Source organism: Kogia breviceps, chromosome 3 (assembly GCF_026419965.1).
Source record: "Kogia breviceps isolate mKogBre1 chromosome 3, mKogBre1 haplotype 1, whole genome shotgun sequence".
Taxonomy (NCBI): Eukaryota; Metazoa; Chordata; class Mammalia; order Artiodactyla; family Physeteridae; genus Kogia; species Kogia breviceps.
In genome coordinates, this window is record NC_081312.1 from 98,614,081 (window position 1) to 98,637,911 (window position 23,831).

Below are 23,831 nucleotides of genomic sequence, written 5' to 3' on the forward strand. Positions count from 1 at the left end.
CAACCCTGGAATCTAGGCCAGTACACTTTCTGCTCCACCCAGGCAGCTTCTACTGAAAAGGAGCTAACACTGATGGAGGGCCAGCTGCATCTCAGAAACTGACATCAAGGCAAAGCACTTCACAGGGATACGACGAGGCCGAGGGAGGGCGGGTAACTCTCTTAAGGTCACAGAACTAGTAAGCTGGGGATATGGGAGTCAAACTGTCTGACCTCAAGTCCCACAACCATTGTCCATACCAGTGGCTCTCAGATTCGAGAGTGCATCAGAATCACCTGGAGGGCTTGCTAAAATCCAGATTTCAGGCCCTTCTCCCAGAGTTTTTGACTCAGTCAGCTGATGTAGGGCCTGAGAATCTGCATTCCTAACAAGTTCCCAGATGGTGTCAATGCTGCTGGTCCGGGGACCACATCTAGAGAACGTGGTCTATACTAAGCTGCCTTTGTTCGGTATGATTCATTGTGATGAAAGACTGTAGTGCTGTAACATCTGCATGAGCTCTGCTGACCTCTCAGGCTGCCGGGAGCCCCAAGGAGAGCCCTGGAGCACACTCAAGAAATGTGTCCCTGTTAAGCTCCTCGGAGCCTCATGACACCACCCACAGCCTTGTCAGATGCACACAGATTTTGTCAGGCACAGTCTATGGGGTCAGAGCCAGCACTCCCAGTTAGGTGTTTTATTATTTATTCACTTGACAGGAAACATACATTTGGTTGTATAAAACACCATGCTACTGGCTTAACTAGTTGCTGTTCTACAAAAGAACTCCTCTGGACTTTCAAGAAGCCCTTGCATGGCCAACTGAGGATGATGGCTCAGTCACTGGAGAGAAGAACCCTGCCACGAAGAAGAGACCCACTGCCAGGCCCTCTCTGGGCAGCCTCTGTCCCACAGCCCTGCAGAGCCATTCACACACGTTGGGCATCATCAAAATAATGGTCATGCTGGGAGGAATGGGTGCTCTGAACTAGAAGAGGGTCTTAAAACCAGAGCATACCAGGCAATTCATATATATTACAAACATATAAGTTAAGAGGTCTACATGTATACAAAATCTTTCAAAGGGACTTAATTTCATTCTGTGTCATGCCAGGCATTTGTCAGAACCTTGAAAACAGAGGAGGTTTTCAATGGAGCTGGTATTAAAAATAGAAGGTATTTATTTATACACAGGCCCTGCTCCTCTCATGTCCACTGTGGAATCCTCTGGTGTTGTCAGGGCCTCTGGGCAACCTCAGCACCCCCACAGGTAGCCTATCTGCAGTCTGCATCTTCCTAGAGAGCAGGGGACTCACTCTGGGGCTCTTCTCCTGCGTCCCCATCTCAGCCTGGCGGCGCCTCCGAACCCAGGGGCTGCCAGAGGGAGTGACACTGCTGTCCGAGGAATAATCCATGCACTTGCGAAAGATCTCAGGACTGGCGCTGGAGTTCGGCCTACCTTCTTCGGCCAGCGGGGATTTTCTGGAAACGCCTTTTCGTTGAGCCAAGGGGCTGCTCCAAGGACTTGAGCACGGGGAGGCATTCGGGCTCAGAAAGAGATTCTGGTGGCCAGAAGGGCTGAGCTTGTTGGTGACTGCATGTCGCCGGCCAGCCATAGGGGACGTGGGATTGCTCTCGGGGTCGGAGGAGCTGTTGGCGGAAGACTCATCCCCCACGTACTGAAGCTCCTCAACTCTCCTGTTTAGGGACTTGTTCAGGTGGATGCTTGAAATGGGTTCTTCGTCCTGGTTCTTCTCTTTGGTTGGTTTCTTTTTGGGTGGCTTCATACCAATCAGGACAGCTTTCATGCTCTCCCGGCCCTGAGATTCTGTGACCATGAACTCATGGGCTTTGATGGCCGCTTCCACCTCCTCGAACTCCACAATGGCACACTCTTGTGTCCCCACCTGACTGTACCGGCTGCTGATCCTACGGATATCAGGGGGCAGCTCTCTCCCGGGTTTGAGGATTCGCACTGACGAGATGACTCCAAAGGTCCCGAAGAGCTTGAGCAGGTGTTCCATCACCTTCTCCTGCACCCTTCCATTCTTCTGGGGGGTGGCCACGGCCCACAGCTTGGGGGACAGGTAGAGGTCATAGACCAGGAGCATCTTGCTGGGGAGGTTCTCGCTGGGGAAGAGTGGGACAGGGGTGGTCCTCCTCACCTTCCGGTGGTCCTCATTCAACTCGAGGGTCACTGAGTACTTCAAGGCATGTGCTGTGGTTCTCCAGTCCCGTGTAAGGTGTTTCACCTGAAGAACACAGAGCAAATCAGAGATGGTACCTATTGTCCTTGTCCTCCCGGTGTCCTCTAAAATCTCCCTCCCTCCTTTCCTTACCCCTGGAACATCAGTAACTAGAATTATACCTGGTGTGTGCAGGCACTCAAAAACCTAGTGAGTGACTGAATACACTTTCTACACTTACAAACAAGGCAGCACGGTTTAGAACAGTGCTGTCCAACAGATCTTTCCAAGGTATGGAAATATTCTATTCTGTGCAAGTTTAAAGGTTAAACCCACAGGTTCTGGAACGAGGCTGTTGGAAACACAAATCCAGAGGCCACCTCTAAGAGTTATTCAGTCCCTCAGTACCTCAACTTCCTCATCTGTAAAATGAAGACATTAATAGTGTCTACCTCATAGAACTATCATGAGGATTAAATGAATAAAGAAATATATACATATCTACCCCCAGACACACATTTTACATATATAAAACTTAGGACAGTGTCCAGCTCACAGTGAGTACTCAATAAATATTATGTGCTATCATTGTTTCAAATATTACATGCTACCATTTTGACAGGATCTGGAGATTTTAACATTCAAATCCTTCTCTGAAGTGGTGCTTCCACATTTCTGCATTCAAGACACAGAAGGTGCCAAAAGATCTTTCAATATCTCCTGAAGATGATGTGGGCTGTTTCAACTTGGAATTAAATGCAACTTGGGTGTCAAGGAGAATGATGAAACGGTCCCTCACTCCTCCTCCTTTAGTGGAAATTGTGTGTATCAATGTCGCAGCACATGGAAGCTATATTTATACTGTAAAACAGTAATTTTCGAGAGGCCCACTTCTGGTGAAGGGAATGCCATGGAGAATGAGTCATCCCGAATAAATGGTGGACGTGGGTGGGTGGGTAACCTGAGCCAGGAATGGCGAAATCACCCGGAGCCAGTGCAGCTGCTCTGCAGAGGCACCCTGACCCAAACAGGAACTTGCCAGAACTCAGAAGGGAGGGCTCCCAAACAGGGCGGGGTGGGGGGAGCCCTGGCAGAGCTCTGAGTAGTACCGGCAGGCTCCTGGAGAGAGGGCACTCTCCACTCTAGGCTGTGGCCTCTGGGTGAAACAGCCCAGACTGGAGCTTAGGGTATGGGAATCACAATTCACCTACACACAGAATCAGTGGGCTGATTACCGTGGCATGAGCCAAGGGCAGAGAGAAGCAGGTCCCGGCAAAGAGTTGGACTGCAGGTGGACAGGGTCAATGAGGGATCCAGAAAGGGTGAAGAAGATGACCACAGGACAATGGCTCTGTGGGGGTGAAACATGGGGGGGTCCTTCTCCATTGCCAGTCAGGGAGGGAGCACTCAGGAGAGGAGGGGAAGACTGGGCAAGGAGTGCCTGGGGGAAGGCCAGGGCGGCCTTACTCAGAGGGCCGGAGAAGCTGCTGGAAGGCCATGGCCAATCCAGAGAGAAGCAGGACCCAGTACCCCCCGCCCAGAGCCAGGAGTCAGGGCCACTGGGAATCTCTGTTAGGTCTGAGCATCCCAGGCCTGGGTCTGTGAGCCTGGGGAAGGAGTGTCCAGGCACCACCCAGGAAGAGGAACCATACAGCTGTCATCTTTGTGCAATTACTAGAACTTGGTAAGATTTTCCAAAACTCTGTGATGGCCCTGGTCATATATGTTTCCTATTATGATTAGCAGGAAATGCTTTAGAATGAAAAGGGTCTTTGCTGTCATTTTTGGAGGTGTTGGGGAGTCTGTGTCTACTCTGCAGCCAGTTTTCAACAGAGAACTCACCTAAATAGATCCAGTAAGTGGCAACTTCAACAGGAAAGAAAATTAGGCTCACTTTTAGGGTCCCTGGGGAGGAATAAAGGAATGTATAGGGAGAGTCCACTGGCTGCTCCATTCTGGGTTCCCCCACCAGCACTTCCATGTGAGGGCTTGCTCACTGCTCTCTGCACATGTGTGATACTGTGATTTATACTAAGAAATATATATATTTGGTCTTCATTCCTGTCACTGGCACTGAGTTCCTAAAACCTTTGTAAACTCCTGAGCGATAAGAGCAGCATCTTTTGCTCTAATGAGGCAGCTCTGCGTGGGCTACTGGATGGGACCAGCCATGATTTGAAGCTTGGAACTTTTAGCCCTGACATTCTCCAGAAAGGGTAGAGGGGCAGGAAATGGATATAATAATATCCATATTATTATTATAATATAATAAGATAATTATTATAATAATTGATTATATTATAATAATTAATATATAATTATATATTATATATAATTGATATAATAATTGATATATAATAATTGATCATAATTATTATAATAATTGATCATCATGACAAAGACTCCATAAAAATCCCTAAAGTACAGGGTTCGAAGAGCTTCTAGGTTGGTGAACACATCCTAAGGAAGGTGTCACACCCCAACTTCATGGGGACAGAAGCTCCCGCACTTGGGACCCTCCCAGACCTTGCCCTATGCATCTCTGCATCTGGTGGTTCCTCTGTATCCTTTATCATATCCTTTAATAAACTGGTAAGCCTAATTAAGTCTTTTCCTGAGTTCTGTGTACAGCTGTAGCAAATAATCTAATCCAAGGGGGGCGGAGGTCACGGGAACCTCTGATTTGTAGCCAAATCAGACAGAAGCTGTGGATCCCTGCAGATGTACTACTTGTGATCGGCATCTGAAGTGTGGTGCAGAACCCTTAACCTGTAGGGATCTGATGCTATCCCCAGGTAGACAGTGTCAGAATTGGGTTAAACTGTAGGACACCCAGCTGGGTGTCACAGAATTGCTTGGTATGGGCAAAAACCTCCCCCACATCTGGTGGCAGAAGTATTGTGAGGAAGAAGAGTAGGTTTTTCCTCTACAACATGAAATGCCCTTTCCCTTCTCCTGTACCTTGAAAACTCCTATTCATCCTTTAAGATCCTATTTCAATGTCACTGCTTCTGGGAAGACTTCTCAATTCTCCAGGCAGGGTTAGTTGCTCTGATCAATTAGGTCCAAACAGTACTTTGTTCTTGATGGTCATATTGGGATCCTTCACTGGTCTGTGTCCCTTATCGGACTTTGCCAGGGCAGGGGGGAATGCCATGTTCATTTTGTATATCCTGTGCCTAACACAGCACTCAGCATACAGAGCAAATATGTTTGATGAACGAATAAAGCAAAGAAATCAAGAGAAGAGGGCAGAGTATTCCAGCGGGCGAGGCAGAGAAGAGCTCCGGGAAGAAAGCTCTCCTCCAGCGCTCTCTGACAAAGCACACAGACAACTTGGCTGGGACCCACTCATTACACATCCTGTTATGCAACAGGCCACATGGGCTTTTCCATTCTAGTAAATACACTTTCCCCAAGGGAGACACAGAGCTCTTACTCCAACCAGCCTGTTAACTCTTCAAGAAGCAGGGAATTCACAACCCAGTTGCTGGATCTATACAGCAGAGACATGCAGTAGATATCCTACATCTCCATCCTACAGGTTTAGATGTTGGCATTACACAGCAAAGGCGGCTGGTGTCTTGGAGGAGGCTCATCTCCCAGAGCTCCTTCCTCCTCTTATTTATTCAACTTGGCAAATGAAAAGCTTAGATTTCAGATAATTCTAGGCCTGGTAGGTGTCTCTCAAGGTCACTGAGCCCCCTGTCCTGGCACAGCATCCTCCTGGCCACCCACTTGTCCGGCAAGAGTGCCTGAACTTTGCTAAGAACAAGTAATGTCATTTCATAACTGCCACCAGCTGAGACTTGTCCCAACACCCAGGACCCTTTTAATAGAGTGGGAGGATATTCTTAATAATGATCCTAAATCTCTTCTCTTGATCATTTTTCCATGTTTCAGGGCTTGGAGGAAATAAAAAGTTGTTAGTCATCAGGTTTCAAGGGGGTAAAAACTATTGAGAACCACAACCCAAAGCACCTCTGAAATCCTCATAGTGGCTTCTGAGAACGAAGCCTCACCTTTTTGAAGGATGTGAGTAGCTTGACACTCACATACCCCAGCTTGTTCCTCCTCACGTGCTTTAGCAGGAAGGCGTCCTTCTCCAGGTTTTCATCAGAAAAGTAGAATTCGATCTGATCCACCAGTTTCCTGATTAACCCCTCGTCCGGGGGCCGCCACTCCTGCTCTGGGTCCTCGTGCTCGTTCTCACCCCCACCTGTCGCGGTGCCACTGAGACCAGAAGGGGACACGGAGTATTAGGGGTTGAACGGTAGCCCCCAAGTTTCATATGTTGAAGTCCCGCCGCCCCCATATGTCAGAGTGTGATGGTATTCGGAAAAAAGGGCTTGCAAATGTCATTAAAGATGAAGTCACCCCAGAGTAGGGTGGGTCCTAATCCACACGCACACACGGAGAACACCACGTGAAGATGAAGGCAGAGGTGGGGTGATGCGGCAGAGGTCAAGGAATGTCTAAGATTGCCAGCCGGCAAACCATCAGAAGTTAGGGGACACTCCTGGAACAGACCCTTCCCTAGCACCTCAAGAGGGAGCAAGCCCCTGCTGATATCCTGATCTTGGACTTCCAGCCTTCAGAACTGTGAAGCAATAAATTTCTGTTGTTCTAAGCCACCCAGTTTGTGGCACTTTCTTACAGCAGCCCTAGGAAACTGTAATGGGTCACGTCTGAACTAGGCTCCTCAGAAGTGAGAATCACATGGCCACAAGGGGAGAGATTTTTGCCCCCAACTAGCTAAGAAATCAAGCTTTCATTTTTTAAAAATTTAATTTTATTTATTTTTTTATACAGTAGGTTCTTATTAGTCATCCATTTTATACACATCAGTTTATACATGTCAATCCCAATCTCCCAATTCATCACACTACCCCCCGCCCCCCCACTGCTTTCCCCCCTTGGTGTCCATACGTTTGTTCTCTTCATCTGTGTCTCTATTTCTGCCCTGCAAACCGGTTCATCTGTACCATTTTTCTAGGCTCCACATATATGCGTTAATATATGATATTTGTTTTTCTCTTTCTAACTTACTGCACTCTGTATGACAGTCTCTAGATCTATCCACGTCTCTACAAATGACCCAATTTCATTCCTTTTTATGGCTGAGTAATATTCCATTGTATATATGTACCACTTCTTTATCCATTCATCTGTCAATGGGTCAAGATTTCATTTTTAACAAGAACAGAAGATCATTAAAAAAGAAAAACAACACCCTCTATTAACATTTATGTTGCTCTGCCATTGACAAGATGCTTTTCACACATACTCCCATTCTCCCCTCCCCACAAATCCCGATTTCTAGAAGATAGTTTAGCAGAGTAACTAAGAGTCCTGGTTCTAGAGTTAGGCTGCCTGGGTTTGAATCCTGACACCACCATTTATTAGCTGAGTCAACTTAGGCAAGGAACTTCACTGCTATACTTCAGTTCCATTAGCTATCAATTGGGACTCATGATAGTCACTTTCTTGATAGACTTGTGTGAAGATTAATTAATTCATGGAAATATCTAGAAGAGTACCTGACATACCCTCAGGGCTCAGTAAGTGATAGACACACTCATTTGTTCAGTCATAAGGGGCAGATATAGGTTTCAAACTCAAATTTTCTGTCTCCAAAGTCAGCACACATGATACCGTCCACATTTTGTTGGGACACTGCTGGAAATTTGGAAACAATCTCATTCACTGGGACCCTTCTAAATGAACCCCCCTGCCCCCCAGCAGCTCCACCTGGACATACTTCCTCTCCCTCTCTCCGAGAACATTGGGACATGAGAACAAGGCAAAGAAATCCTGGGCAAAGCTTCTTTAGGAAGGCCAATCTTTCATGAAGAGATTATAAAATCTTCAAAACCATAAATATTTAAGGAATTTGTGATTATCCACATCATAGTTGACACCATTATTAGAAGTTATCAAAGGTGAGTTCCCTTTTGTATATTTAATTACCAAATTATGTATTATATAAATACTATTTTATTATTCAATAAAAAGTATTGGTTAAAAGTTACTTCCAGAGAAAAGAAAAAGAACTACTTTCCTTTGTGGCAGTTTGATGTCTAATAACATTGACTATCAGACCCAGAGCTTCCATAAACATGTTCCAAGCAGAAAGAGCATCTCTTGGGACAGATGCACAAACCTAATCCCCCTAAAGCATTCTAGTCTTCCTAAAGCATCCAAGGTACTTCCACTGTGTTGGGAGAACTTGCCAGGCTCCCAAAAGGGCTCAGAGAGTTTATATAAATAACCAATTTTTAAAAAAAGGGCTCATAAAGTAAAGGATCTATGAATGTAACAGTTTAAAGCCGGAAAAGGCACATACATTTACGTTCTTCAACTCCAGCAAAAATTTCACTGGCTCACAACCTTTAAAAAAAAAAACAATTGTGGGCTTCCCTGGTGGCGCAGTGGTTGAGAGTCCGCCTGCCGATGCAGGAGACACGGGTTCGTGCCCTGGTCCGGGAGGATCCCACATGCCGCGGAGCGACTAAGCCCGTGAGCCATGGCCGCTGGGCCTGCGTGTCCGGGGCCTGTGCTCCGCAACGGGAGAGGCCACAACAGTGAGAGGCCCACATACCGCAAAAAAAAAAAAAAAAAAAAGCAATTGTATAAGAGTCCAAATGAGAAAAACAATCGAATATTCTGGCAGGAGAAAAAAACCTAAATCTATCTCACAATTTTTCAATTTCAGAAATTATATTTAGCATAAAATACAGGCATTTGTAGATTTTAAAAATGAAGAGTTTTAGTTATTTGCCTGTAGAGAGTCTGGAAATGGTTTTTAAAATACCTTACTGATGTCACAAGACAAATGTGTATGTACTAAAGGAAAAAAAAAACAGTCTGAGAGACTAACTTTAAAAGTATGTTTCTTCAGCGCATCCCTGGTGGCAAGGTGGTTGAGAGTCTGCCTGGTGGCGCAGTGGTTGAGAGTCCGCCTGCCGATGCAGGGGACACGGGTTCGTGCCCCGGTCCGGGAAGATCCCACATGCTGCAGAGCAGCTAGGCTCATAAGCCATGGCTGCTGAGCCTGTGCATCCGGAGCCTGTGCTCCGCAACGGGAGAGGCCCACGTACCAAAAAAAAAAAAGTATGTTTCTTCAAAAGGCTTTTTAAAAATGGGATGATAGGGGTGAGGCGGGGGGAGGGGGACAGCAAAAAAAAAAAAAAAAGGGATGATAAACTAAGGGAATATGTTAAGGCAGCCCATTAGATATAACAGGTCAAGTGCAACTTAAACAGTAGATAAGCTGAATATTTTATAAGTCCCTAAAAGGTAGTTGTGGCAGACACCAGTCTGACTCACCCAACACCTAATAGCAAACTCTTTCTCACTTGCCCTCCTTTACTATGGAGGTTATAAAAACTAAATGCTCACTTTCCCAGTCTCTCTTACAGGTGGTAGCCATTTGTCATGTTATGGCCAATAACATACAAGGGAAAATCTCTTGGCCTTGGCCTTGCCCCTTCCCCTTTTATCTGTTTTTGAGTGTGGATGAAATGGTTGGAGCTGTAGCAGCTATTTTACTACCATAAGGAAAAGGTCAGGAGAATCAGCTTGGCCTAATTTATTGACATTATTGGTTCAGATATTACTGAGTTGCTGAACCAACTACTATAACTACATACTTGCAGAATTATGATTATTACATGAGAAAGATAAAATCCTATTTGTTTAATTCACTGGGTTTTCTACTACTTACAGCCAAATACTAGGATAGTAACACTACACTGAGAAAAGAGGTGCTCAAAACATGCCAACGGAAAAGTGTCAGTGGGAAAATCAATGAAATGAAAAAGAAAATGCCAGATGGAAAGTACAAATTTTCACTTTATTACAGAAAGTGTACACCCTAGATAGTAGTTAAAACTGATAGGTTGAATACACCAGATGAAATAACTAAGAATGCATAGGAAATTCTGGGCCCAGCTGACAAGGCTGACAATAGCAGGGGATGGGGTGAGGTGTGTGATAATGACCAGTGAAGAGCTTTGGGTGGACTCAGAGGCATAAGCAAAATGGCCCAACTTACTACAAATGGCTAGTATATCACAGGTGACCAGACCATTAAAGGGGCCCACAGACCAATAAGTCCTATTTCCTAACCAGATCAGTTGATACCATCACTAAAAGTAAACTTACACACAAATAAAACATAATGGAAGGAAGATGATGCAATTTCTCACTTTCTCCAGTGCCTATTCCAGACCCTCCCATTCTTCCCAAGGTCAGCCACGGGAAGACTTTACTCCCTGCAGATGATTCTACCTCAGACTTGATTAAGAAAATCAAGTTCATCCAATCAGACTTGCCCAGACCTTCCTCAGACTCGTTCTGTGTGTCTGGACATCCACCAAAGAATTCATTTGCTATATCTGGGCACCTTTTCTCCATCTTGGTCTCTTGCCCCTGGCTGCAGGATGGGACACAATTGATCACCTTCTTCTTGATATTCTCCCCCTGGGCTTCCATGGGTTGTTCTTTTCTGGGTTTTCTTCCCATCTGACTGCCCTTTCAGGATCTTCTTCCTCCTCCCATTTTGAAATGTAGGTATTTGCCAAGGGTCTTTCCTTGGTTCTTTCTCCCCTGGCAACCTCTACACTTCAGCCACTGGTTGGCCTACTCCTCCAGCCTGCTCTCACTCCTGAGTCCAGTCCTCAATTCCTAACTGCCTGCTGGACGTTTCCACGTGGATAGCCTGATACTGCTTCCATATCAGTATGTCCAGAATCAAGCTGTCACCTTCTGCGGAACTCAGCCTCAGGTAGGACCAAAGCCTGGGCCTGTTTACCAAGAGACATTCTACCTGGGAAGCTCATCTTCTTTTCACACAATCGCTCAGTAAATAATCCATAATGTGTTGGGAGGTGACTCTGTGTCAGTATTTGCACCTGGTGAGCAAATAACCAGAAATTCCAGAACAGGTGGGTAGTACTGGGAGGTGACAGAAAACCTCTGTGTGAGTGCAGAGGTGAGCTTCTTGCACCCAGAGGACCCCTCCCTCTGCATGGGTGCTGTCAGCAGCAACTGTGCATCTCTCCCAAGGGGAATCTTGGAAGATCAGGAAAGCCTGTTTTATATAGGGGAGCCTGCTGCACTGTTTCCTGGTTCTTGTAACAGCCTTTGAACACAAAAGACCATGTATCCTTCACAAACGTTAAAGAAGTTTATATTCTTTATATATGAACATTGACAACTTTTTGTCAATTACAACTATCCTATAATAACCACATTATCTTCCCTCCCATACTGTCCCACAAATGACTTTCCCTACAGTCTCTTCTATGTGCTTAGACTCAAAACCTAAGATGCATTTTTCAGCCTTCTCTTTGCCCCCACATTGAGTCAGTTATCAAGTGCTGATTTTATTCTGCACTGTCTCCCATCTGTTCTCTCTTTTCCATTCCAACTGTTCTCATTACTTCTCCCTTGGACCCTATTAATAGCTCATCAAAAAATAATTCTTAAAAATTAAAGTAATACATACACATAGAACCAACTGAAATAAAATAGTAGAAAACTTATAAAGAGAGCAATAATCCCCCTCTCCACTCCTCTTTCCTAGATGCAACCTCTATTCAACCATTTAATTCCTATGAGAGTTGACGTATAGGTCTATAAAATAAGTTCATAGCTCTATGTATCACTTGCCAGTTTCTGAAATTCTTTGTTGATGTCCTATTATACAAAAGAATGATTTGGGGTCACTGAAAAACCTCTTCTTTTAACTTGTAAATTTTTATATTATTTTTGGTTTTTCTATTAGCCTTCTCTATGTGTTTTAAATAATATACTTAAAATTCTGTTTCTTATTCCACCAACATTAAAAAATATTTCCCAATTCCTCACAACATATGATCTGCATATTATTACCCCTCCTTTTCCTTCATCTCTCCTTACATTTCCAACTTCCCAAATTTTATCAGATGTGCCTTTATTTCATTATGTCATGGCTCATAATATTTACAGTCTATTCTGGAACTACTATTTCATGCTTTGTCTATAGATAGATACTAAACTCTGAAAGTCAATCAGTTGTAGGTCATTATTTTTACTATATAAACATTGGTCACTGCAGGGAGAAGGCATTTGCTAAGATTACAGTTGTCTTCTTAAAATACTGTCAGTTGACTGACCACTTGGACTGATCCTCTATGCCTATTATTTTCTATCACATTGTCTGTCTGTGCCTTTGTCTTTGATTTATATGCTAAGAGATTTCCTTGACATTATCTTCCAACATTTTCCAGTGAATTTTTAAAATTTCAGTAATTACTTAGTCTTTAAAAATTCTTTTATGTCTTCAGATTGTTCCTCTTTAAGAGCAGCCTGTTCTTATTTTGTGGATACACTATCTTAAATTCTCTCAGGGTACTAACTGGAGTATATATAATTTTTAGCAGTCTATTCTGTTTCCAACAGTGTTGGCTCTGTATCTTCTGGGGTCAGTTTTTCCATTTAATTTTCATGTCACTGATTTTCTTCACATGGCTGGTAAACAAGTCATCTTTTTCTTTTTAAAAATATTTTAAAAATAAACTTATTTTGTAATAGTTTTAGATTTACAGAAAAATTGTGAAAATAGCATAGAGTTCCCATATATCCCACACCAGAATTCTTCTATTATTAATAGCTTGCATTAGTATGGGACACTTAATGAACTAGTATTAATACATTATTATTAGCTAAAGTCCATACTTTATTCAAATTTCCTTAGTTTTTACCTGATAGCCTTTTTCTGTTTCAGGATCCCATCCCATGTTACATTTATTCATTGTGTCTCTTTAGGCTCCTCTTTTCTCTTGGCTATGACACTTTCTCAGACTTTCCTTGTTTGTGATGACCTTGACAATGTTGAGGAGTACTGGTCAGGTATATTGTAGAATGTCCTTCAATTGGGATTTGTCTGATTTCTTTTCATAATTAGAATGGGGATATGAGTTTTGGGGAAGAGGACCACTGATGTAAATTTCCATTCTCATCACATCATATAAAGGGTCCATACTGTCTAATGACTGATAATTGTGGATGCTGACCCTGATCACTTGACTGAGGTAGTGTCTGTCATACGACTCCACTATAAAGTAACTCCTTTTTCCCCCTTTCCATACGGTACACCTTGGAAAGAAGCCCACACATAAGGAGTAGGGAACTATGGCTCCATAGCTATTCATTCTGAAGAATGAAGTCTGGGTTGCTTTTTCTTGGTGGTTTGTGAGGGCTCCCTAGGAATATGTACACTCCTATTGTTTTTCTTCCTTAGGTGGCTCTATATACATGGGTGGGGCATGCCAATTGGCAGGCTTCACTTCAGAGTGAACTGGAAGGGAACCATTAAGTAGGAGCCCTACATCAGGTACCAGCTCTACCTTAGCAGCCCTAGATCACCACTTAGTTCACGCAATTCCTTTAGGAAATAATCTTGTTTCTTTTTTCCCCTGGGAAGTAAAGGGTATATTGTCTACTACCTTTCATTGGCAGGTAGAGAGGCTGGGCAATTGTTCTAAAGGAAGAATTTAAATTACCTCTCAGATATTAGCATCCCTTTTCACTCTTGCCTCCGTTGCATATTTCCCAACCACAGCCTTTCTAGGGTTCTTTCTTCCCACCTCCTGTAACTTCCTGTTGTATTTTGGGCTACAGTCTCTTCTGTTCTGTGCCTTATTACACGTTTTCAAGAACAGCTATAAAATGCCACTGCTCTGCTTTCATACTAATAATGTCTTCTATTTCCTATTAAATAAAATCCAAAATCCTTAGCTCTTTATTCAGATTCACTTAGAATCTGGCTGTAACCAGCTTCCAAATGCATTTCTATTTCCTTGCAGATCCTTTGCTCCAAGCAAATAAAAGACGTATAGTTCCCCATATCACAAGGTTTCTGGACTCTATGCCTTTGTGCATGCTGTTCCCATCTCTTTGAAAGCCTTGCCCCTCTCTCTCAGGTCCGAATCCTAGTCACACATCAAGGCCCATCTCAAACGTAACTCTCCCAGGAAGGAAATCATTTCAACTTCTCTTAATACTTGCCTCTATTTGTATCAGAGCTACTTGTGTGCATATCTTATTAGTGCACTGAACTCTAAGTTCTGGGAGGGTAGGATTCATATTGGTTTCTTTCATTCTACCCAGAGCGTTGCACGTAGTAGGAATTTAAAAAGCGTCACCAAGGTAAAGTGAATTGTTTCTGTATGGGCAAATCACACCTAACAGAATTCTTTTAGGGAGAAAGTATGGTTCCTGGTGAATATGTTGCCAGTGGCCTTTCAAGAGGACTGTGAAAAAGTTTTACGTTTGCGTTACTGTTTTGCTTTAAATGAAGTATTATAAATTGGGAGTGATGATGAGTTCTTTCGTTATGACTGTAAACTTGCTAGAAATGGAAACAAAGCATAGAAATAAGGGGTATATTTCGAAACAGCTAATTGGGCTCCACAGACCAGTGTTGAAATCATCTATTATATTTGTAAATGATTTGGAGAAATAAGGGCAGGGTAAGATCTCCAAGGCTGCTTTTCTCATAAAATTTCAAGCTACTTTGGCTGTTAATTGAGTGGTTAATCAGATGATACCTTATGAAGGAATATACCCAAACTAAAATGGTGGAGTAATGAGCTCCTCACTAAGACTTTCAGTACAGAAAAATTTTTGGACTCATCATCTATCCTTGCCAATGGTCTAATATATGTTGGTTGGGTCACCAAGGCCAGGAAAATGATGGACAGCAACATGGAGGATAGTGAACACAAAGGAGAAAATAACATTTATGAAAAACACTAGGGTCCAGTACCATTGTGTGAAGTTCCCTTTGACTCGTCTCTAGAAAAAGATAATGAATCTGAAAAGGTTCAAAAAGGCAACCAAATTGATAATGCAATATAAAAACATGAGGGAAGATTCAAAAAATAAAGGTTCAGGAGGACAGGTTGAAAATATATATAGGTATGTACCAACTCTGGAAAAGGTATCACGGGAACAACTACATTTTGGATTCTACTAGCAGAGGCCATATGCTGTTTGGTTGGTCCATGGCTTCCTCCGTATTTATTACAGAGATCATGACCTTCCTCTCTAATCCTGTCTTCTGCCATGCTGTTCTGGCATATTTCCTAGGGCCTAGGAAAAGTACAACTAGTGGATGTCTCTCCAGGTCTACATAATGGTTTGTGGTGTGGAGCAGAGATAATGTACACAAGGTACTTAGTTCTACATACGGCACATAAATGGCATTAATAAATGAAAGCTTTCATTATCATCATCCAGAACAGGGAAAGGATGGCCTAGTGCAATGGCCCTGTAAAATCAGGAAGAGAAAGAAACCTAGATGTTTTTGTTTGTTAAATGAAGAACAGATGTGCTCAGTGGTTTTATCATTCATACTAATATTTAGTATTATAGTTTTAAATCATTTTTACACACTGTAAGACAAAGTAAATAAGTAAATGTGTTAATGTTATTAGGAATCAAGATTTTCAGTATAAAAATAAAAGAAATAAGGCAAATCCCCTGAAATGTCAAATTTGAATTGGAATTATCAACATAAACTTATTATTATTATTATTTTTTCCGGTACGTGGGCCTCTCACTGTTGTGGCCTCTCCCGTTGCGGAGCACAGGCTCCGGACACGCAGGCTCAGCATCCATGGCTCACGGGCCCAGCCGCTCCACGGCATGTGGGATCTTCCCGGACCGGGGCACGAACCAGCGTCCCCTGCATCAGCAGGTGGACTCTCAACCACTGTGCCACCAGGGAAGCCCAAACTTATTTTTTTTAAAAATATATTTCTTAGCACTGTCTATTGAAAGGGCCTGAAAGAAATGATGCCCCAGCAGAAATTAGCACTTTTAATTCCAGGTCTTGGTTTCTAAATGCCTTCCACCTAGCATTTGAAAAACCAGGGATTCCTGTGGGAATGGAGGGATTCCATGACAAAAGTACAAATTAAGCCTAGAATATCTAGTATCAGAAAGTAAAGAAGACATACAGATGGCCAACAGGCACGTTAAAAGATGCTCAACATCAGTAATCATCAGGGAAATGCAAATCAAAACCACAGTAAGATATTACCTAACAGCTGTCATTATGGCTATTGTCAAAAAGACAACACATAACAAGTGTTGGCGAAGATGTGGAGTAAAGGAAACCCTCATGCACCACTGATGGGAATGTAAGTTGGTGCAGCCACTATGGAAAACAGTATGGAGATTCCTTAAAAATTAAAAATAGAACTACCATATGATCTAGCAATTCTCTCCTGGGTATTTATTAGAAGAAAATGAAAATATTAATTAGAAAAGATAAATCCACCTCTATGTTCACCACAGCATAATTTACAACAGCCAAGATATGGAAGCAACCTAAGTATCCATAAACAGATGGATGAATGGATAAAGAATCTGTGGTGTGTGTGCATGAATATATATATATATATATACACGCACACACACACATATACACACAATGGAATAGTACACGGCCATAAAAAAGAATGAAATCTTCTCATTTGTGACAACATGAATGGACCTAGAGGGTAGTATGCTAAATGAAATAAGTCAGACAGAGAATGACATATACTGCATGATTTCACTTATATGTGGAATCTAAAAAACAAATGAACAAACATAATAAAACAGAAACAAAGAACAAACTGGTGGTTGTAGGGAAGTAGAGGGAGGGGACAAACAGGTGAGGGAGATTGAGAGGCACAAAATTCCACCTGCAAAATAAATGAGTAACGGATATGAAATGTCCAGTGTGGGGAATAGAGTCAATAATTATGTAATATCTTTGTATGGTGAGAGATGGTAACTGGACTTATCTTGGTGATCATTTTGAAGTGTATAGAAGTATCGAATCACTATGTTGTGTAACAGGAACTAACATAGTGTTGGTGGTTAATTATACTTCAAAAACAAACAAACAAAGTCAGAAAAAGAAATCAGGGCTTCCCTGGTGGCGCAGTGGTTGAGAATTCACCTGCCAATGCAGGAGACACGGGTTCGTGCCCTGGTCTGGGAAGATCCCACATGCTGCGGAGCAACTAAGCCCGTGAGCCATGGCCGCTGGGCCTGCGCGTCCGGAGCCTGTGCTCCGCAAGGGGAGAGGCCACAACAGTGAGAGGCCTGCATACCGCAAAAAAAAAAAAAAAAAAAAAGAAAAAGAAATCAGATTTGTGGTTACCAGAGGTGGAGGATGGGGGAAAGGAGGAGGAATTGGATGAAGGTGGTCAAAAGGTACAAACTTCCAGTTGTAAGATAAATAAGTACTAGAGAAATAATGTGCAACATGATAAATATAATTAATACTGCTGTGTGTTATATGAAAGATGTTAAGAGAGTAAAGCCTTAGAGTTCTCATCACAAGGAAAAAAATTTGTTTTCTATTTCTTTAATTTTGTGTCTATATGAGATGATAGATGTTCACTAAATGTATTGCGATAATCATTTCATGATGCATGTAAGTCAAATCATTATTTTGTACAACTTACACTTATATAGTGCTGTAGTCAATTATAGCTCAATAAAACTGGAAGAAAATAAAAATAAAAATAAACTGAGGGGAAAAAAATAAACTGAGGGGGGAAAAGGCAAGGAAGTGCTCATTTCTGTTTGCCTCTTTACGAGGGACTCTTGTTCAGTCCCAGATGATCAGGGAAAGCTCTATTTTACATACGAATGTCAGCTAATAAATGTACAAAGAATGATAAAATGAGAAAATCACCAATATGTAATCCCCGATGAACTGACTCAAGCAAAGATCATCAGTGGATGCTAACACCATTAGGTGAAAGGTCGTTGGTGAAACAATATTCACAAGAAGACCAGATGTTACTTGTTAATCACAATGAAGGGATCACCTTAACCAAGAAGTCAAATTTAGCATCACTAATGGAGGATGCTGCCTGAGGTGGTGCAATAAGTTTATGGCAGTGCCCAAAGAGTCTTCTTGCCAAAATGTTTAACTGAATCTAATCAAGCCTTCTAGCTAACTTGAGTTTTTGGGAAACACATGGTACAAAGGAGCAAGTTAAGCTAGAAGATGAGAACATAACCAGACCAGTTCAAACTGTGAAACATTCCAAAAGACATCTGGGCTCTTATCTAAAATAGGAAAGCGTTAAAAAAAAAAAAAAAAAAAGTGGGGATGCTCTAGATTAAAAGATTCTAGGGCTTCCCTGGTGGCACAGTGGTTGAGAGTCCGCCTGCCGATGCAGGGGACACAGGTTCGTGACCCGGTGCGGGAGGATCCCACATGCCGCAGAGCGGCTGGGCCCGTGAGCCATGGCCGCTGAGCCTGCGCGTCCGGAGCCTGTGCTCCGCAACGGGGAAAAAAAAAAAAAAAAAAATTCTAAAGAGATATATAATAGACAACTGTCTCGATCTGGGGTTCTGGTTTGAGGTGAAAAAGAAACAGCTGTAAAATACAATGTGGGACAATTGAGGGAAACATGGATGTGGAACTTGACTATTAGATTATTTTAGGGATTATATTAGGGAATTGTTAATTTTCTTAGTTGCAGCAGTAGTAGTATGATTTTATAGGAGAATGTCATTATTAAGAGCTACAAAATGAAGTACTTAGGGTATAAGTCTTGTGTACAACATACTTTCAAATAGTTCAGGGGAAACCACACACATATATCCATCAAACAAATATGGCAAAATACTAACAACTGTTTAGTCTAGATGGCAGGTTAACACAAATGCTCAGGTTACTACTCTTTCACATTTTATGTCTGAAATTTTTTATGTTAAAAAAGGTGAGAATAAAAGAAAAGACATCTTTTTAGTGAGCAAGATGGGGGTAAGACTAGAGAGATGGGGCTAGGTATTGGAGATATGGAGAAGATTAAGACAAGGTCTCTCTGCCTTCAAAGATCTCACTGTCTAGAAGAGGAGAAACACACAAATATTTCAACTTGATGGAGTGAGTGCTATGTTACAGACACACATTCATTCAACAAATATTTATAGAACGCCCACTACGTGGCAGGTGCTGTGTTGGGCACTGAGGATGCAATGAAAACAAGGTAAGCAGGGTCTCTGAAGTCATGGATCTCATTATTCTTATGAGGGAGACAAAACTATAGAATTACAATTGTGGTGTGTACAGAGTACTACAGCAACATGGAGAAGAGAAAACAAACTTGGCTTTGGGGTAGGGACTGAGGATGGTGGGGAAGAGGCAGCGAAGTTTTAAGGCTACTAGAAATTAATCAGAGGGATCTGAGGTGGGGGCACAAAGACATGTGGACACAAAACAGCACCCTGTGTTCAGGGACCTAGTGGGGGTCAGCACTGGGGGAGCACGAATTGTTAAAACAGACAGGGAAGGAAGCAATGGGCTGAGCAACGATGCGGGTGGATACCCATCTCAACCAGCGGGTTTAGGAACCTGGGCTTTCTCCTGCAGGTTCTGGGAGCCCAGAAGTGTCCACACAGGGTGGTGGCCGCTGCTGTGCCAGGCTGGCTCAAGCAGGGGGCGGCGTGGTTCCTGTTCTTGGCTGCACTCTCCCTGTGCTCTGGATGTTTGCCCGCTGGGGTCTGTCAGCTCCACCACCCTGAAGAACCCCAGGGATTTTTCTGGGGTCAACTCTATGCCAGTGGGCAGCAGGAAAGGCTTCAGAATGAATGCTCCATGAGACTCCAGCCCCTGGAGCTGGGAGAGAAGGGTAGCTCTGGGGTAAGAACCACCCCATGCCCAAAGAAAGGATCGTGTTCTTCTAGATCTCCATAGGGGTTCCCAAGAAATAAGTAGGGCTTTAATCCCTGCTACCGGTACAATCTCAAAATGTAATCCCCGGGATAGGGGACAGCTCTTTGCCACAGTTACAGGCAAATAGATTCAGCAGAATAAGCCACTCTGGACTATTTTACATGACCTCTGAAATGATTTGACTAAGCAACTGCCTTCTCAAGATTGAGATGTCAGTGACTCATTATTTTTATACTTTCAATACCTCAGCACACAGGTGAGTGAATGAATGAATCAGACTTTACAGTAAAGTGCTGATATTATGTACTAATGTACACAGTTATGTACTAATGTCATCTGCTGTGGCCCAGCTTTCCTGCACTAAACCACTGGGCTGGACATTCCTGCTCGAATACCTCTACCTGAATGCCCTGAAACTCTGGGTCCTTAAATCTAGACCTCTTCCACTAGGGAAGGGTCAGGCAGTGAAGGGGAATGGCTCTAGCCCCAGGATCCTCATGCCCTTGAGTTGAGTGTTCTCCCAATGAAGTAAATATATGCCTGCCACGGAATTATCCTGCAGAGCTCTGACAGCTCAAAGCATGTGCAAAGAGGACTCTTAATAGATGCCTCTTGGGATCTCCCATTATTTGCAAGTTCTGTCACTGCCCTACTCTTATTGCTATGGATGCTCCATACTGCATCTCCTTTCAACAGCAGGAAAAAAATCACAGTCCTGAAAGGCCTGGGTGTTAGTGGACACAAGGGTAAAGTCTCTCTCTGGCTGATAATAAAGCTCAGGGCCCAGAGGTGAGGTTAGACAGGTGGTTTCTTGTGCTAGACTACCCATTACCCAGGAACCCAACGCCAAGGCAGCAAGATGATGATGTAAGCTTAGAAGTCAGATGGAGAAGGGGGATGAAAATGGGAATCCCCATCCTCCCCAGCAGCGGAGGATGAAGCAGCAAGCCCTGAACTGATCCCAAATGGGGCAAATGAACTCTCTACGTGGTGAAATCACTCCTCCTTGGATCCCCCAGCAGCAAGTGTCAGCTGTGCCTGGCTGGCCCCCCAACCCCACTTGGACTGATAAACAGGCAGGGAAATGATGGCAGTGAAGGCTAGGTGGGACCACTCTCATGGGGAGGTGGGCCTGCTTCGGAAGTGAAGACAGGGCTGGGCTAGGCTTTTGGGAGGGTCTTTGGGTGAGCTCAGGGAAGGAGAGTCTCCCTCTGGGGAGGAGATGGTGAGGATGGCCCAGGAAGGACTTTCCCCTGGGTCCCAGAGCATGCCCTCGTCCAGGCCCCTCAGATCCTCGCCTCCAGTTCCGAGAGCCTTGGTGGGGTTAAAGGCTGCGGACCCGGGCACCAGCAACCGCCAAAAGCCAGTTCTGACTCCGTGGGACGGCTCAGAGCAGCCTCCCGGGGCGCGGGGAGGCGGGGTAACGACCCGCTGTGCCCGCGGAGTTGTGCTCCCCCAACTCGGGTTCGGCCGGGACTCGGGGTCGGCGGCTCCCACCTGGGCCAGGGCCCTGCCGCCGCGCTTACCTGTGCCCGCGGCTCGGCTCCTCCTCGCTGGCGCTGCCCCAGCCTGGGCTGAGGTACCGAGAGGGGTCCCCCGAGCCCCGCGCCTCCGCCCCCTCCTCCTCCTCGTCCTCCAGCTCCTCCACGTCCTCGGCCTCCTGGATGGCGACGCGGATCTGCACCGCGGTCTCGGGCCCGGACAGCGCCTCCTCGCCGGGCTGGGCCATGGCTCGCGGGCCGGCCGGGTCTGCGGCGCCGCCGGGTCCCCGCGCCGCGAGGCCGAGCCAGCCGGGCGAGGACTACGGCGACGAGGGGGTGGAGGCGACGCGAGCGGCTCTGCCCCGGAAGGACGGGGGTCGCGGCGCTCCGCCCCGCGCCGCCGTCGCCACCACCCCGACCGCCTACCGAGCGACAGCGCTGACGGGGTCGCGTAGGGGGAAGGTTCCTTCCTTCGCTCTCCTCCTGCAGAGCCCTGTCCGGGACTGATTCCCTGACCCCCCGGTCCTAACAGTGCGCGCCCGCTGCTCACGCAGCCCAAGCCCGAGTGATGTGCCAGGGCTCCCTCCTCCCGCCCGCTCCTTTCCAGACGGCCCCCAGGAGGGCAGGGGCGTGGCACATCTGACTTCACAGTTTGTGGATAACTCTGGGGGTGGCAGGCACAGACAGCAGCTTAAGGGGCTTCTGTGCCCCCTGCGCGTCTACCCTTCTGACTTGCACAGAAGACCGAAATCTCCACCGTAGGTCTCTATGGCATAAGCACCCTACACTGTGCGTCTTGTGACGTCAGGGACTTGGCTCTTGCCGTGCCTCATTCTAGTGGTTCCCAGAGTGTGGTCCCCAGACCAACAGCACCAGGTTTACCTACGAACTTGTTAGAATTGCACATTCTCAGGGCCCACCCAGACCTCCTGATTAAGAAGCTATGATTCAGAACTTTGTGCTTTACCAAGCCCTCCAAGCGATGCTGAAGTTCACTAAAGTTTGAAATCCACTGCCCTCTATGCCTCTTAGAATATGCCCTGCACATAGTAAGCATCCAAATATTTGTTGAATAAATAAAGGGAGCTATTGAAATGCCAGTATGTTTGAAACCCTGCCACCTTTTCACATTTAGCTTTATATTGAGTTCCATCTCAGCCCTTCAAATGTGACCCAGAAACTAGGGACAGGGGCATAGAAATGAATAAAACTTCCACCTGCTTTCATGAAGCTCTTGATTTAGCGCCTTATGCATAATCTGTTGTGTTAATTTGCCACAGTAGGGCTTCAAAAGAATGGAAACCTGGACCAACGCCTTTTGGCTCAAGAAATGGGGTCTTGGAAATCAGTATGCTTGTAAAAAGAACACCATGCACGGGGCTCTGGGCACCTGAGCTGGGCCAGGAGAGACCCAAGTGGGCAGTAAGGACAGCCCCTCTTTTTAAGGTTTGACTGGAATCTGCATCCCTTTCTTTTTCAGATCCTTCTTTTGAAAGAAGAGGTCCTAGAATGAGTAAGTGAAGGAAGAAGTAGACCCTTGGTGTTCTGCCCTAGAACAGCTCACAGCCTGGAGTGAGCTACTAGGAGGAAGAGGCAAGAAGTCAAGAGGATCTGTGCCTCCCTCCAGGACTACAGTGGTTATAGGACCTCTACACATCTGGTCCACCGCTACAATACAATGAAGAGCAAGAGGAGATAGATTTGCAAGCCCCTCCACGCCTCCTGATCTAATAACTTTAGTCCCTAAATTCACAAAACAATATGTGTCATCTCATTTAAACTGTTCTGTGTGGCAAAAACTACAGGGATTATTATCCCTACCCAGGATAATGGCTCCATTGGTACCAGGTTTTAATTTACGTAGAATTCATACATACCTTATATCAGGGTTTCCAATTGCCTGACCGTAAGAGTCCCCTGGGGACTGTTCTGAAAATATAGATTCCTAGTCCCCTATAGTTTGAAAACTGGCAGTTGGTGGGTGAATCTGATCTGCAGAGGTGTTTTATTTGGTTGGAGTTTTGAAAATATAAATTGAATTTATATGCCCTTAGATTCAAATATTTCTACCTATGCTGATTCTGGTATTATTTATTTCTGACTCCGTATAAAGGAATTTTGGATCTAGAAAGGATACTATACACCATCCAGCACTAAGCTCTTCCTGTTCTGGATTGGGTACCCTCAAGAGTACAAACCTTTCTGCCAGGGCCCCACTGAGAGAATCAAATGCAAAATTTTCATGAAATTTTTAAGGCAAGTTCACATTTCATTTGATTAGTTCTACCCACACACCTCATCATCTGTGTCACTGATGAAGGAACCAGGCCTTTTAAAGGGCCTCCTCTGGTTTCCAGCTCCTTCCTACACTGGCTGTGGACAGGGAATGAGGCTGCTTCCACCCAGGCCTGTGTTTAGCATCATTGCAGGGAGTTTGCATCAGTA

General features: G+C 44.5%; 1 protein-coding gene across 2 annotated transcripts in view; it reads right to left on the minus strand.

The window, feature by feature from the left end:
* Positions 1 to 643: 643 nt before the first annotated feature.
* The window catches only part of LARP6 (La ribonucleoprotein 6, translational regulator), a 37,156-nt gene continuing 13,968 nt past the window's right edge, over positions 644 to 23,831 (minus strand). Inside the window, exons 1-3 of one of the 2 annotated variants that reach the window (XM_059056920.2) lie at positions 21,432 to 21,713; positions 6,188 to 6,398; positions 644 to 2,231 (exon numbers count right to left, since the gene is read on the minus strand). In XM_059056920.2, the coding sequence (XP_058912903.1) occupies positions 1,164 to 2,231; positions 6,188 to 6,398; positions 21,432 to 21,634 (1,482 nt within the window). In that variant the 5' untranslated portion in view covers positions 21,635 to 21,713 and the 3' untranslated portion in view covers positions 644 to 1,163. Of the gene's footprint in view, positions 2,232 to 6,187; positions 6,399 to 21,431; positions 21,714 to 23,831 lie in introns of those variants that run through there. The other variant, XM_067029268.1, reaches the window with a different exon arrangement.